Consider the following 15,189-nt stretch of genomic DNA (forward strand, 5'->3'; position numbering starts at 1 on the left):
TGAGTTTGACATCACAGTCACCCTCTGCACACAAGCTATGTATGCTGCGCTGACTGGATAGAAAAACAATGACAGAACCCACTTTCACTGACATGGACAGTGAATTATTACAGGTTCACTTTCATTTATAAAACATTCGTTGTTGTCGGAGGGGATAATGACGTTTCCTGGCACTTTACCGTTAATCTACTGTAGGTATGCAAGGCGGACAGACTCATGGTAACAAAGGGAACATGTCAATGCAACAGTGATCAGCTTTTGGACAACAATGGAGACCTGTAGCAACACAGGCAATGCTTGTAGGGTAAATGTGTTGTTGGTTTTAGTCGTTTCATGGGCTTTGTTGACATTGAAAAGAATATAGAATATCACCAGTGTTATCAGGACTTTGCCAGCTTTGCAATAAGTGTTCATTTTTGTCAACAATACACTATATTACTGTGAGGTCAAGCAGTGCAGATTTTTCAAATTGCATTTCCATGTAGTGATAATTTAAATTAACAAATAAAACGCCACACTTGATGTTCACTGAGATGGAGTAAACAATTTGAGCACGTTTTAGCAGTCTGCTAATATATTTTCATATCTTACAGACATGTAAACTGCTTGGCTGCATAAAGTGGTAGAACATATATATGAAAAAATGTTAAACACACCTACCTGGATTGCAAAATGGTTAGCTTTAATGCAGAGTATAATTATGTGATTTGTATTAAATGAGCTAAAACGCTGGCATGGTCCTTTTGAGTAAGTGTAGAAGTCAGTGGTGATGAGCCAGTTCTGTACCATGCATGTCCCAGTTACAGGATAGTCTCTCTCTCTCTCTCTCTCTCTCTAAACACCAGGCAACCCTTGGGTCCTTCATTGCAGAAAAGTATCTGTTACTATCTTTCGCCTTGTGTAGCTGTTGTACAGTTAACAAACATTACAGTATGTCTGGTCTGTGTGCTGCTTTCTTTCAGACGCCACCGGTGGTTTTGCTTCTTCACAGTTTATCAGATAATGAGGGAGATTGGAGTATCCTTCCTCTGCTGCCTTAGTAAGTATCCTTGAACTCTCAGGATGGAATAAGCCTGTCATAACAGTTTTATGGGTTCAAAATATGGACAGCATGTCAACAAAATTGCATCTTCCTTCAGTTGAGATTTTGGAGGTTATATTTTGGTTTTGGGGACATTTTCTTAGCCATGTTTCAAGGCTAAAGCGTGCTGAGAAGCTATTTCCAAGACAGTAACTGTGATTGATTGCCTCACATTATGATGAATGCCTTTCTAATGTATCTATACATGCAGCGATACGTCTTTTGCTGTAGTAATCCAGTGGTCTAAACAGCATAATAATGCTTTTTTTTTTATCTACATGCTAAAAATCCAATATGTGTTCAATAATTGTTTGTATTGGAGATATGGAATAACATCTGAATCTTATTTCTTCCTCCATCATAAAGATTTAGGACACAGATCACCAAAAAGCACCCCAAATCATTACAGAGCCGCCCTTCCTAAAATAAATCTGTGTGCTTGTGATGTTTTTTTTGTCTTTCTGGCCTCTAGAGAAAACTGGCTGCCTTGATCTGACTGGGTCAGGAGCCTCAGTTAGATAGTTCCTCAGACTGAACTGAAATAAGAAACATAACCGTTTTGTGTAGAGTTTGTCTGTGCGTGGCACAGTTACATTTGTTGTTGTTTTATTATTTAACTCTAGTTTTGATGATACTTTATTTTTTTGTGTGTCCTCAGCTTGTCCCACTCCTTTGGGAAAAACTCATCCTGGATTGTATTTCTGGAGGAGGAAACAAATGTGAAGATGACTAAGCTGGTTCAAGTCCTTACAAAATTTGACACAAATAAAGCAAGTATACAATATTCCCTCCAAACCTCCATCTCTCTCTGTCTGACTATACGTTGCTCTGTCTCTCTATCATCAGCGAGACCAAAGCTCCCTGTTTGGAGCTGCAGCTTGATCATCGCTTCAATTAACAGATCCAGTATTGGTTTGGCTCCAGCTCTGCTGCAGCTGCACTGAGCTCACCTGTCAGACATGTCAGTCCAGTCTGCTGTAAACCTAATTTAAGCCCCGTCTCTCCACTCATGAAATTATTTTTCTTGTATATGGGTCGGTGGGGTAGGTTGAATATAAATGTTGGCTAAACACTGCAGTCAAAAAAATCATACATTGGGGTTGTAATGAAAAGATTTTTTTCCTTAATAAACCTTAGCAAAATAGCTTTCTCCTTCAATAAATTGTTTGCTTATGAATTTATAAAATAATCCAAACAACTGGCCCATCGTTGTGGTTTATGGGTTTGTTTGTTTTTTTTGTTTCTATTTGTTACAAGTTAGAGCTGGCTTTCAAATGGAACTGGGCCAAAAATCATGATAACTACACTGTGATGTAAAGCCTACAGGAAGAAATAACTTATTTTTATCAGCAAATGCTGAGGTTTGCTTTGGTCTGCACAACGAGTGGAAACCTTTTTTATTGTCATCTTGGACTATTTTGACACTGTATTTCACTTTCAATTCAGAGATGGAATTCATTATTTTGTGAGTATCCACAGCCTTATCCTGAGGAGGAGGAGGAGGAGACAATGGATACAACAATGGGAACAACTTATGATTTTATTCATTACAACACACCCAAAAGCAAAGACTTCTCTCAGTTTTTTACAGGGCAGTGTGGCCAGCAACGTATTGTGATAAGCAAGACAAAAACCTCTCAGTATTAACGCAATACAATTTAACAGCGCCATAAACTACAGCCTGAACAGGGATCAAGTTGAATGAAGTGAAGTCTGTAAAATAGTTTTAACAACTGAACGTTACAACCTTTATTTATAGTGGTGTTGTTATATTAGACTGTTGCTGCTAGATGTATCTAATAAATTTGGCAACCACGTCAGTGTGTTGGATTATTACATTGTGTTAGCAGAATGACTACATGAGCTAACATAACCATCATTACATACATTTAAAGCAAAAAGTTCAACGTTTTGGGAATTACGCTTATTTAAGTTAGATGAGAAGATTGACGCCACCCTCATATCTGTGCATTCAATATGAAGTTAGAACCAGCAGCTGGTTAGCTTAGCACAAAGACTGGAAATGAGGGGGAACAGCTAGCATGGCTCTGTCTAAAGGTAAGATAAATCTACCTACCATCACCTCTAAAGCTCACTAATTAACATGTTCTATCCGTATAAAAAACAAATTGCACAAACTAATTTGGGGGGTTATGCGCTGCACTATTTTTTGGCTATGAGCAGTTGCCAAGCAACCAGTGGAGATTGCAGGAAGTTAACGTGCTTGGACAGCAAACAGTCTTGCGCATAACCTGCTGTGAAACAGTTTTTACACTTCGCTTTTTGTATTGATTAAATTAAAGAGCTACAATGTGTTAAATGGTTAGCCTTGGAGGCGCTGGTGCTAAGCTAAGCTAACCTCCTGCTAGCTGTAGCCTTAAGCGTGATTTATGCTTCTGCGTTAAATCTACGCTGTGGCTACGTACGTGGAGACACGGACCCTACTCCGTAGCCTGACGTGCACCTCTCAAACTACACGTTGCGGCGACACATGTTGCATTTCCTGGTTCTCCTTCTCCGTAAACAGCGGGCTCTGCTATTCTCTTAAAGAGATTGACGCACACACAAAGTATAAACACCAGGCCACTTACGTAGGCTACGGCGAAAACTCTGTGTAGAGCCTCCGCAGGACCATAAATCACACTTTATATTTACCGTACAGACATTAGACTGGTATTCATCTTTTCTTATTCCTTTTAAAATGTACATTATTTTCTGTATAATATATACAGATTCTTCTATAAGATTCTTTTTTTACTCCAGATATTTCAAGAATTAGGATAAGAGCCTTTGTTGCTTTAATGTCTGGTATCTCTTGAACTTTGTTCTATCAAGAAATCTCATTATTCTTCCCAGCCAATGACAAACTCAGTCCCCGGAAAGAATGTCAAAGGTTTTCTGGCAAGCGCGGTGTGAAAACTCCCAAATTAGGAAGCTCAATGTGTTAATGATAAATGTGTAACATCTTAAAGTGAAGAGAAGTAACCTTGCACTTGAGCTGACACCCTGTCACGTACTTGTTATTCATCAGGAGTGGTTTCTTGGTAAGCCCCTCCATGACGAGGAGTCCACCATCATCCATCATTACGCGTTTGCAGAGAATCCCTCCATCTTTAAATACCCAGACTTCACTGCTGCTTGGGCCGTAAGCGCCCCCCTTGTTGTTCGGTGAGTATGTGCTGTGACTCTCTTTGTGTCTGTGGAATTGAGTTATTCAGTGCAGTGATATTTTTTTGAAAGTTTACTGTATATTTTGTACTTTAAATTAAAATTCTGCAATTTGTCATTTTAGGCTTGCAGACAAAGTGAGAAATGAGCCACTTAAATCTGACTTCACCATTGACCTGAAACATGAGGTGAGATAACATGTGAGGCACGCGCTTCCATCCAGACCTGTTGTGTTTGGGAAGTGATGACGAGGCTGCTGGTTTTCAGCCATTCTCTAACAATTTTCTTGTTTCTCACACTCAAGCCAACGCCGACCTACTGTAATTTATTTGCACAAAAAGAGTGAGGCGTGAAATCCATCTAACCTTGAAGTGAAATCTCATTACTTTGGAGAATTGTCATGGTGCAGCGTTGAGGTTCTTATTTTAATCACTGAAATTCAGTCAGGAAGGCATCTAGGGATTTCGTTGAGTAAACACGGCATCAGACTTATCAGGCTGAGTCTGGAAAAGGTGGTTCAACTGGAGATGGCATGGGTGCAGTCCAATACATTCAATTATTAAACTGTACAATCTTTATGTAAAAATAACAGGATGCACTGGAATTTTTTCTTCTGCTGAATTTTCAAACATAATTAAGGAATTTTAAGTTATATTTTTGCAGATGAATGAGCTGTCAAACACTATAATGCACGTCGGAAACATGCACACGCAACCTCATGCAAGTAAAAATGAGAAACCGACAAATATTGCATAAATCCTCAGTGCCAATTCAGTTCACTGTCAGTAGATTAGCTCCAGGCTGTAAGTCAGCAAAACCTCAGTTTCCAGTTTCTATAGTTCCTTATTCTCTGAGACAGTTGCCGATATTCAGACACTGATTGTACTGTCCTTGTTATGTATTCTTTTACTGTAACATCTGGATCTTCCCCTGTAGAATAGTTCAATAGCTCAATCCTACATTTTTATTTAGCTCTTCTCTCAGAAAAGGGTACCGTAACATTCACCAGCTCTCAGTTTCTCCCTCTGTCATCCCCTGATATCTTCTGTAAGTCATCTTGAATATTAAATTAGCTGTGAGTGAAATTGTTGTATTCACTACATAAGAGGACAAAAAACATTCCACATCTCTTCTCTTAAGTTTATGATAAAGCATTTATCCAATCCAATCCAATCCACTTTATTTCTATAGCACATTTTACAAACACAAAGTTTCCAAAGTGCTTCACAGAAGACTCAAAACATAAAAATATATATATATAAAACATAGAAAGAATAAAAGAAAGAATAAACACCACAGTGGACCACATAACTCACACAGAGTTAAAAGCCAAAGAATAAAAGTGTGTCTTTAGACGTGCCTTAAAACACTCAACTGTAGGGGCAGTTCGGACATGGAGGGGCAGGGCATTCCAGAGTTTAGGTCCAACCACAGAAAAGGCCCTGTCGCCCCGAGTCTTAAGTCTTGACTTGGGGACCACAAGCTGGAGCTGGCCCTCTGATCTCAGTGTCCGTGCTGGCGTATAAATTTGGATGAGGTCCGAAATATATGTTGGGGCCAATCCATTCACAGCTTTAAAAACAAACAATAAGATCTTGAAATCAATCCTAAAACTAACAGGGAGCCAATGCAATGAGGCAAGAATTGGAGTTATATGCGCACGCTTTTTGGTTCCTGTTAAAAGTCGGGCTGCTGAGTTTTGGACTAACTGTAAGCGTGAGAGTGCGTTTTGATTTATACCGATATAAAGTGCATTACAATAGTCCAAACGAGAAGAAATAAAAGCATGTATAGCTTGTTCAAAACTGCTAAAAGACAAAAACGGTTTAACTTTGGCTAAAAGGCGAAGATGATAGAAACTAGATTTCACTATTGCATTTATTTGTTTATTAAATTTAAAATCACTGTCTATTTTTACCCCAAGGTTAGTTACCACAGGTTGCACAGAGACATTTAGGGGGCCCAAATCTATCACTGGATTAGTGGGGCAAAACTGCATAATCTCAGTTTTACTCTCATTTAGTTTTAAAAAATTTTGGGCCAACCACTCTTTGACGTCATTTAAACAGTCAAGTAGGGATGTCAGGGGGCTGCCCTCATGTTTTCCGATTGGCATATAAATTTGACAGTCATCAGCATAAAGATGATATGAGATGCCATGCTTTTTAAAGACTGTTCCTAGTGGGAGAAGGTACAATGCAAAAAGTATAGGACCAAGAATTGATCCCTGGGGGACCCCACAGTTCAAAGGCGCAGTTGATGAAGTGGAGTCCCCCATTTTAACAAAAAAGCATCTCCCTGAAAGATATGACTCAAACCACTTAAGGGCAGTCCCCCTGACTCCCACATAGTTTTCCAAACGGGATAAAAGAATTTTGTGGTCAACTGTGTCGAAAGCTGCAGTGAGATCTAAAAGCACTAAAATGGCTGAATCACCAGAATCTGTCATTAAAAATAGGTCATTAAAAACCTTTAAAAGTGCAGACTCAGTGCTATGAAATACTTTAAAACCTGACTGAAAAGTATCTAAGATGCCATATGCCTCCAGAAACAACTGCAGCTGCACAAATACACATTTTTCCAAAATTTTCGATAAAAAAGGAAGCTTTGAAATAGGACGATAATTTGCAACATTTGCGGACTCAAGTCCTGCTTTCTTAATCAGTGGCTCAATTACTGCTTTTTTACAAAATGCAGGCACAACTCCAGAAGAAAGGCTACTATTTGTAATTTCCTCAACATGAGAGCCAATCGTTTCCCATACATCCTTAAAAAGGTGTGTAGGGACAGGGTCCATATGTGATGTGGAGGATTTAATTTGATTGATAATCTTTGTAAGAAATAGCATTGAAACTGGCTCAAACTGACAAAAAGTAGCTGAACAATGCATGTTTACATAAAGGTTCAAAGATTGGGGCAATATATTGGCTCTAATGTCTGCAACTTTCCTGTTAAAAAAGACCAAAAAGTTTTCACAAGTATCAAGTGAAGATTCAATAGAAGTGGATTGTGGAGGGTTCAACACAGACCCAATGATTTTAAAAAGAACACGTGGATTGTTGACATTTTGAGAAACTATTTCTGAAAAATATTGTATTTGTTTAATCTTGACAATTTTTTGATAGTTTCTCCAGCTGTCCTGTAAAATCTGATAAGAGACCTGCAGCCCATCCTTTTTCCACCGGCGCTCTGCCCTTCTACACTCTTGCCTGGCTGCGCGCGTGGCTTTACATTTCCATGGCTCCTGAGCCTGCTTTGATCTAGGGCGAAATGCTCTTATTGGAGCTACAATGTCCATAACCTCAGAACAGGTGGACAAAAAAACATTTGTTAATTGCTCTGTATTAGAGGCAGCGGAGCTACTGTTTGCTTGCACATGAGCAGCAAAAGAAGAAGAAAAACACGAGGAGGTGTCTGGTTTAAGAGTGCGACCATAACGCACGAGAGCGGGTGGTTTTACTAAATCGTTAAAAACGAAATCAAACATGACAGGACAATGATCCGAAAAAATAGCATCAGACACTAATACATTGTCAATGGGCAGCCCATAAGACAATACAAGATCCAATAAATGTCCATGTATTTGTGTGGATCCTGTAACATGTTGAATTAAGTTAAAACCATCAATCAAATCTAAAAATTCTTTCGCCATAGCTTTTGAAGGGCAACAAACGTGTACATTAAAATCACCAACAATTAGAATCTTATCATAATTTGTCCTTACAGCATAAAATAAAATCTGAAAAATCCTTAATAAAGTCATGATTATACTTTGGCGGCCGGTATATCACCGCGCACAAAACAGGATTTCGCACACCCAATTCAAAGCAGCTTAGCTCAAATGAAGTAAAAGCCATCGACAATGGCTTACAGTGTAGGCGACTCTTTAGTATTGTAGCAATTCCTCCTCCACGTCCAGTCAGACGCGGTGTATTTATAAAAGTACACTCGGGAGGTAACAGTTCCGAAAAAGCAGTGGACTCACCCAGATTAATCCATGTTTCCGTAATAAACAATAAATCCAGTGAATGCGTGTTGAAGAAGTCCTTAATGATGAAAGTCTTATTCATCACTGATCTTGCATTCACAAGCGCACACCTAGTTGAAGCTTGGACCTGGTTAGCTGCCGAAACTCCCCGGCTCAGCGGCTGAAGATGGCCTGGGTTCACTCCACGTAGCCGAGATCGACAATGGCGCACAGCAGGACACTCATCCAGTATACCAACTACAGGGACCAGATAGCTGCCAGCAGGAGCGAAGATGCGCCGAGATATAAGGCGATAAAAGCAAGCCTCATATTCTTTAGGGATACTTGCGTGGGACCGCGCCAAATTTGGAGAAAGTGCTAGCCAGGATTTCAGCCTGACTAGCCTACCACTGCGCACTCCTCTGCGGCGTTTCCTGGGAAGCAGAGCCTTCAGGTGGAGCAGGTGCTCTGGTATGTCAGCCAAGAAAGAGGGACGCGACTTTGAAGATCCCTTGTACTTGTATTCCGCACACGAATCCACCAACACTTTAATATTTAGAAGCTCTATACGATCATACGTCCGTATGTCTGAAAGATGGCATCTTGTTATTCATATTAATGTGTAATATGTTAGTTTAGTTATGTTTGCAACCTTTTTCTGACTCTGATTGTGATTCCAGGTAGCCTTGTATATCTGGGACAATGGGAACGGTCCACATCTCACTGCTGTTCCTGAGCTGTGCACGGAGCCGCAGGACTCTCCTCAGACCCACCACTGTGCCACCACTCTGAGCACCGATCCTCCTCCGTGTGTGAGTATCTGCTCTGTGTGCACATTGATTGGATTGTCCTCAATTCCCAGGAAATGGTAAGGGGAAATAAATGAACCGACATGAAACGGAGGGCGCTTCTCTGTGAGACGTTGGCAGCTCTGTGGTGATGTACGTTACTTGTGTGTCAGCCTTCATGCCCACGGCCGCATCCACGCGGCACCAATATTTCACGATAAAGAAATAAGCATACTGTATGTTGCTAAGCAACATAATTTCTTCAAAACAGTTATTAAATAATCAAATGTATTTAAATAAACAAAAGTAAACATGCTATCAGTTTATCAGTAATGTGTGTAGTGATGTGTGTAGGTGTAGCAATATTAGAACGCATTAGTAACTCAACCCAAAATCCAAACAAACCTCAGTTCCTCCAGGTGTCAATCATCAGTCCTTCTTAGCCAATCCCCAGGTCCCAGCGACCAGGGAATTAATAGGTCTTGAGGCTTAGGAGCCGTCACATTTTTATCTGGAGTTTCTTAGTCTTTATTTTTTTTTATATTTTTGATATTCATCTAAATGTGTTCCCAGTTTATCCATCTCCGATATTGATTTGTATATTTTTGGCTAATCTTCGTCGGTTAGATTTCTCCTTTCATCATATCTGGACCAAGGGAATTGAAATTCATATGCAAATTTATGTTGTCCACAGCTGGTGACTAAACAGTTCTCTATTTCTCATTCTCCTTTTTCCCTTTTTCCATTTTTATCCTCTTTTGTTATCAATCTTTCACACATGCTCCTCAGAATAATTTTTTTCATGAGCACATATTATGTGATGAATTCCAAATAAAGCAGAATTGTCTTAGGGGTTGTTTTTGCTTGTGAATAAGCTGGCTGTGTTGTTTCTTTGTAGTAAAAATATGTAGTACAAGTGTTGGAAATTGGGTTATATAAAATAAACTAAATTATACTGCAAATATAACAATTCATCAAAATTCTTTTTTTTACAAAATTAGTATTGCTAGTAAATGATCTCATGTGTAGTTTATTCACTAGATAATACAGAAAAGAGACATTTTGTATGTGCACGGGACCAATGTCTAGAAGGCAGGCAGTTTCTTGCAGTAGAATAATAAGGACATTTTTGCAGGAAATAATTGGCACTATCTTGAGGCCATACTTGATGTTGTGTTGTATCGGAGTGGGAGCCAGTGAGTGGGTTTGGCTGAGGGAAAAGACCATTAGTGGGTCACAAAGTCAATCAGGTCACAACTTTCAGTGTCCTGTAGAAAGAACCATTTCAGTCAGCTTTAATCATGATTGCCGGTGCACTTGAGTTTATTGTAAAAAGAAAATTTACTGTTACAGTATATTATTTTTCTGACCATGTTGGTGTGTAGAATTATAAAAATGCTTTGCCACATGATATATTGTTAGTATTATGTTTGCTCTAGCTCAACGCTGAAAGAACGTTTGGTTTGCGAGGCAATCGGAAGGGTTAGCCATCCTTTAGCTAGCAAGTTGTTGACCCCACGTGCACCCTAAAACAATCAATAATGTTGGGAAAAGCAGATGGGTGTGCGGATGGGTGCACGGATGTGACTTTGGCTTCGTTAAAAGTGGGTGAGGTGAGTTGAATTTAGGATGACAACTGGCAGCAGAAAGTGTCCCAATTCTGATTTTTGTTTTTTTTTCCTCCCTCTTAGTTGAATCATTTGTGATTCAAATCACATACTGCATGTGCATATGTGGTCTAGAGGCTGATACATGTTTGTGGCAGTCTGAATTGTCAGATTTGTTGTTTTTTACCTCCCAATGGAAATCGCTATGCTCATAAAACAGGACAAAGACTGGAGCAGCCAGTGGAGAAACATGAAGGTCACAGGTTTAATAAGTATTCAGGGAGAAGTTTTCATTCAGACAAAACAAGAGGGGACATATCGTAATCGGCCAGTGTTTGAAACACTTGGAAGACAAATTGCCAAGTGGGGGTCACAGCAGCACTTGGCTGCAGTGTCAACAAAGAGTCAAGAGTCTCAAGAGGCAGATTCAAGGAGGTGAATGACGACAACCAATAAAGTGGCCGTGGCAGCAAAGCATGTCCTTTTTATTTTAGGCAATAAACTTATTGTGGTGTTGCTGCTCTCTGCATGCAGAGGCAAAGGCCTGTTCAAATTTTATAAAATGAGAAAAACTGACAAAAAAGAGACCCTTAAGTCTGATGAGGAAACTGAAATTGAGCAGTAAAGCCCATAATGTGATGTATTTTGAGCCTTGGTCAACAAAGCATCTGTGCTTATACGCTCAGTCCGGTAATATTTGGATGAGGTGCTGCCTGTCTGTTTGACACTCCCGTAGATAACTGTCTGCAGCCTGATGGTCTGTACGATCAACATTTGTAGGTTCCAGATTCTCAAATGTGAAATGTGGGTCGTTGGTAGTGATGAAATCTACCGAGCTATCACATGAATCCGCAGCTCCCCTCGGTTTTACGGAGCTTTACAGCGAGTTCCAGCTCATTGTTCATCCGCCCGACCCTCAACTTCCCTCTCACTGCTCTCACTGTAGTGTCGTTTTCAGCTCCACCAGGCAGCTGTTTGCAGCTTAAAAGCTCTAAAAACCTACTGCACGCTATATGCTCAGCACCAAACAGCACACAGACAACGTTAGCGACTAGCTGGTGAACGTACTGTAGTGGAGCGTTTAGCAGCTAAAGAGCCAGATATTTCCCTCAGGAGTTGTTAGAGAAAAACAGAACTAAAAAGGGAGTGATTATTGGATTATAAAAATAAAAGCTTCTCTATAACTGCTGCATGTGTAAGTAAGCAATTGTTTCCTGACTGTAAATAAATGAAATAATGAAAATAATCATAAGCTGCAGCCCCTCGTTTGTACATTATTGTTAAAATGCCCAGCTTTTGGTTTCCATGTGATCCTCGGGGTTTATCAGGGCACAAGAGCCTGTTACTGCACATCTCATCCAGTCTCCAAATGTGTGTGGTTTGTGCAGCAGCCAATTATATTTTTAATGTAGCGTAGATTTTTAATGCATTCTGTCTGTTGTTGATTTAGTGAATCTTTCTGTGTGACTGTTTTGAGATTGTGAAAAAAACACAATCCAGCCTCTTTCATTTGGGACTGCATGTGTGGTAACAAAGGGTTCCGAGATCCACAAGGAGAAGTTTCATTTTCTATTTTATACTCTCTCATTTAATTCCCAGTCTCACTTGTTGCTTGTCTATTATATCCAATGCTTTTACATTTTGCAAGCGTACTTTTCTTTTACATATGCGGCAGTGTTATCAGCTGCGGTATGTCTTTAGATTCACAGGGAGAGCCAAAGACAATCAGAGGGCCAAATGACCTCAGACCATTTACAGAAATATCTAATTAATTCACTTTGAGGATAACAACTCCAACAGACCACTTAGACACTTAATGTAAACTCAATTTCAACCATTTGGTTGCATATAAAACAGATCCTGTCTCTATCATATGTGATGAATGTGGTATGTTCATGTGAGCATTGTTTTTTATTCATGTCTCCTATTTTCATCAAAGGGGGAGCCTGTGAATAAAGAAGATATATTTGTAGCTGTGAAAACATGTAGGAAGTTTCACAGTGAAAGAGGTAAGTGACACTGACGCTCTTACAGAATTTGCCAGAGATGAACAACTTCCCTTTAAGTGGCACATGCTTTTATCCTGTTTAATGGATTTGTTGTACCTTTGACATGTGTGACTGTGTAAGAGCTTTCCATCATTATTATAATAAAATCTTTCCCAAAATTATTTCACCGTTATGTCGGAAAGCATTTGGTAGCATTGAGGCTAAGAAAAGTATCTAATTGCGTACCCCCCCTTGGTGCTTGAAATGACAATGACAATCCTACCCATGTTGTTAAGAAATCCCGTACTGATGGTAAGCCATTTATTTGCAAGCTCTGCCTGACATCAAGCTATCCACAGTAAATTCTGCTTCTCTTTTAACATGATAAAAATGTTGCGGGTTCAGTCAGTAGATCAGATTGCAGATTTATTTCAGAGGGATCAGACAAATTGTACACTACATTCAAAGAGTGTCGCTCAAGAGTGATTGCACTAATTACCTTAATTACTATTTCTCTCTGGCAAGCTGCCATTATCAGTTTTAAATGTAGACAAGTGGAAAATGTAGTTTTGATTTATATATCAAAGGTTAGCTTAGATCAATAAGCAATAGACATGAAAGAGCCTCGTATTTAATTACAGTGTCACTAAGTGTGAAGGCTTTTTATCTTCTTTATCCGTAGTGATTATATACAGTACAAAAACAATTATATGGACATGAAAATGCACAGTCATCTATTTAGAAATTAAAGTATAAAACTGGGTGAATAATCTTTTATCTTCTATTAAAATCATTGGAAAATTGTAGCTCAAAGTAGTTCTTTTACCGGTACAGTATGAAAGATTCAACCTTCATTACTAAGTTGGATCTTTTGATACTTTCATACTGCTGTAAAACTACCTTGAACTACCATCAAAAAGAAATAGGAAATCCAGGTTTCCATTGTTATGTGTGGCTCTGTGTAGATTTGAAACACAAAAAAGCTAAACTGTGAAACATTTTTCCTAGTCCTTGATTTGGTTTGATTTGTTTTGTTGGGTTTTATTCTGTCATAAACAATCTGCACATAAGACACTTTATTTTTGTTTTTAAGATGATTATTTTTTGGGGCATTTCCGCCTTTAATGGATAGGACAGCTGAGATATGAAAAGGGGAGAGAGGGGGAGGAGGACATGCGGGAAATCGTCACCGATCGGACTCGATCCGAAAAGAGATACAACAAAAATATTTATTTATTAATTTAACTTTTTTTTTTTGTAAGTGCTGTAGTATAACTAGCAGGAGACAAGTTATAATTGAGGTAAGTTTGGAGACATTACCTTATTTAATCATTAAATAAATATTTTTGTTGTATCTCTTTTCGGTGTTGTAATTTGTAGACGTCCCTAAGCACTTGGTAGCACCAGCAGCAGCAGCAAAGACGAGAAGCCAACAAGCAAGTGTTATTTACATTACAAACTTCTGGTGTACTTACAAACTTTCCAATCCATCGTTTTATGAATGCATAACCTATTTGTACTAGTGTAGAAGTTTGGTATCATTTCGGGCATTATTAGTGGGGTCATTTACGAGATACAAACGTGGGTCCATTAGCCCCAGCGCTAAGCTATTCAGCTGATAACGCGGACCATCACTTTAAGTAAAGGTTGTGACATGCATATTTGATAGTGTAGTGTTGTGTAATGTGCTTTAGTAATTTTGTCTTATAGTAACTATTACTCATTATATATATACAGTGAGGAAAATAAGTATTTGAACACCCTGCTATTTTGCAAGTTCTCCCACTTAGAAATCATGGAGAGGTCTGAAATTGTCTGGTAGGTGCATGTCCACTGTGAGAGACATAATCTAAAAAAACAAAATCCAGAAATCACAATGTATGATTTTTTAACTATTTATTTGTATGATACAGCTGCAAATAAGTATTTGAACACCTGAGAAAATCAATGTTAATATTTGGTACAGTAGCCTTTGTTTGCAAGTACAGAGGTCAAACGTTTCCTGTAGTTTTTCACCAGGTTTGCACACACTGCAGGAGGGATTTTGGCCCACTCCTCCACACAGATCTTCTCTAGATCAGTCAGGTTTCTGGGCTGTTGCTGAGAAACACGGAGTTTGAGCTCCCTCCAAAGATTCTCTATTGGGTTTAGGTCTGGAGACTGGCTAGGCCACGCCAGAACCTTGATGTGCTTCTTACAGAGCCACTCCTTGGTTATCCTGGCTGTGTTCCATCGGGTCATTGTCCTGTTGGAAGACCCAGCCTCGACCCATCTTCAATGCTCTAACTGAGGGAAGGAGGTTGTTCCCCAAAATATCCCAATACATGGCCCCGGTCATCCTCTCCTTAATACAGTGCAGTCGCCCTGTCCCAGCAGAAAAACACCCCCAAAGCATGATGCTACCACCCCCATGCTTCACAGTAGGGATGGTGTTCTTGGGATGGTACTCATCATTCTTCTTCCTCCAAACACGGTTAGTGGAATTATGACCAAAAAGTTCTATTTTGGTCTCATCTGACCACATGACTTTCTCCCATGACTCCTCTGGATTATCCAAATGGTCATTGGCAAACTTAAGACGGGCCTGGAC

At 39.4% G+C, this 15,189-nt stretch overlaps 1 protein-coding gene across 1 annotated transcript in view; it reads left to right on the plus strand.

Moving 5' to 3' along the window:
- The window catches only part of b3glcta (beta 3-glucosyltransferase a), a 101,883-nt gene that overhangs the window by 60,671 nt on the left and 26,023 nt on the right, over positions 1-15,189 (plus strand). Inside the window, exons 5-10 of the mRNA XM_028574627.1 lie at positions 963-1,039; positions 1,740-1,851; positions 4,113-4,249; positions 4,374-4,437; positions 8,897-9,028; positions 12,551-12,620. Coding sequence (XP_028430428.1) covers positions 963-1,039; positions 1,740-1,851; positions 4,113-4,249; positions 4,374-4,437; positions 8,897-9,028; positions 12,551-12,620 — 592 coding nt within the window. The remainder of the gene's footprint in view (positions 1-962; positions 1,040-1,739; positions 1,852-4,112; positions 4,250-4,373; positions 4,438-8,896; positions 9,029-12,550; positions 12,621-15,189) is intronic.

Source organism: Perca flavescens, chromosome 3 (assembly GCF_004354835.1).
Source record: "Perca flavescens isolate YP-PL-M2 chromosome 3, PFLA_1.0, whole genome shotgun sequence".
NCBI classification, from domain to species: Eukaryota; Metazoa; Chordata; class Actinopteri; order Perciformes; family Percidae; genus Perca; species Perca flavescens.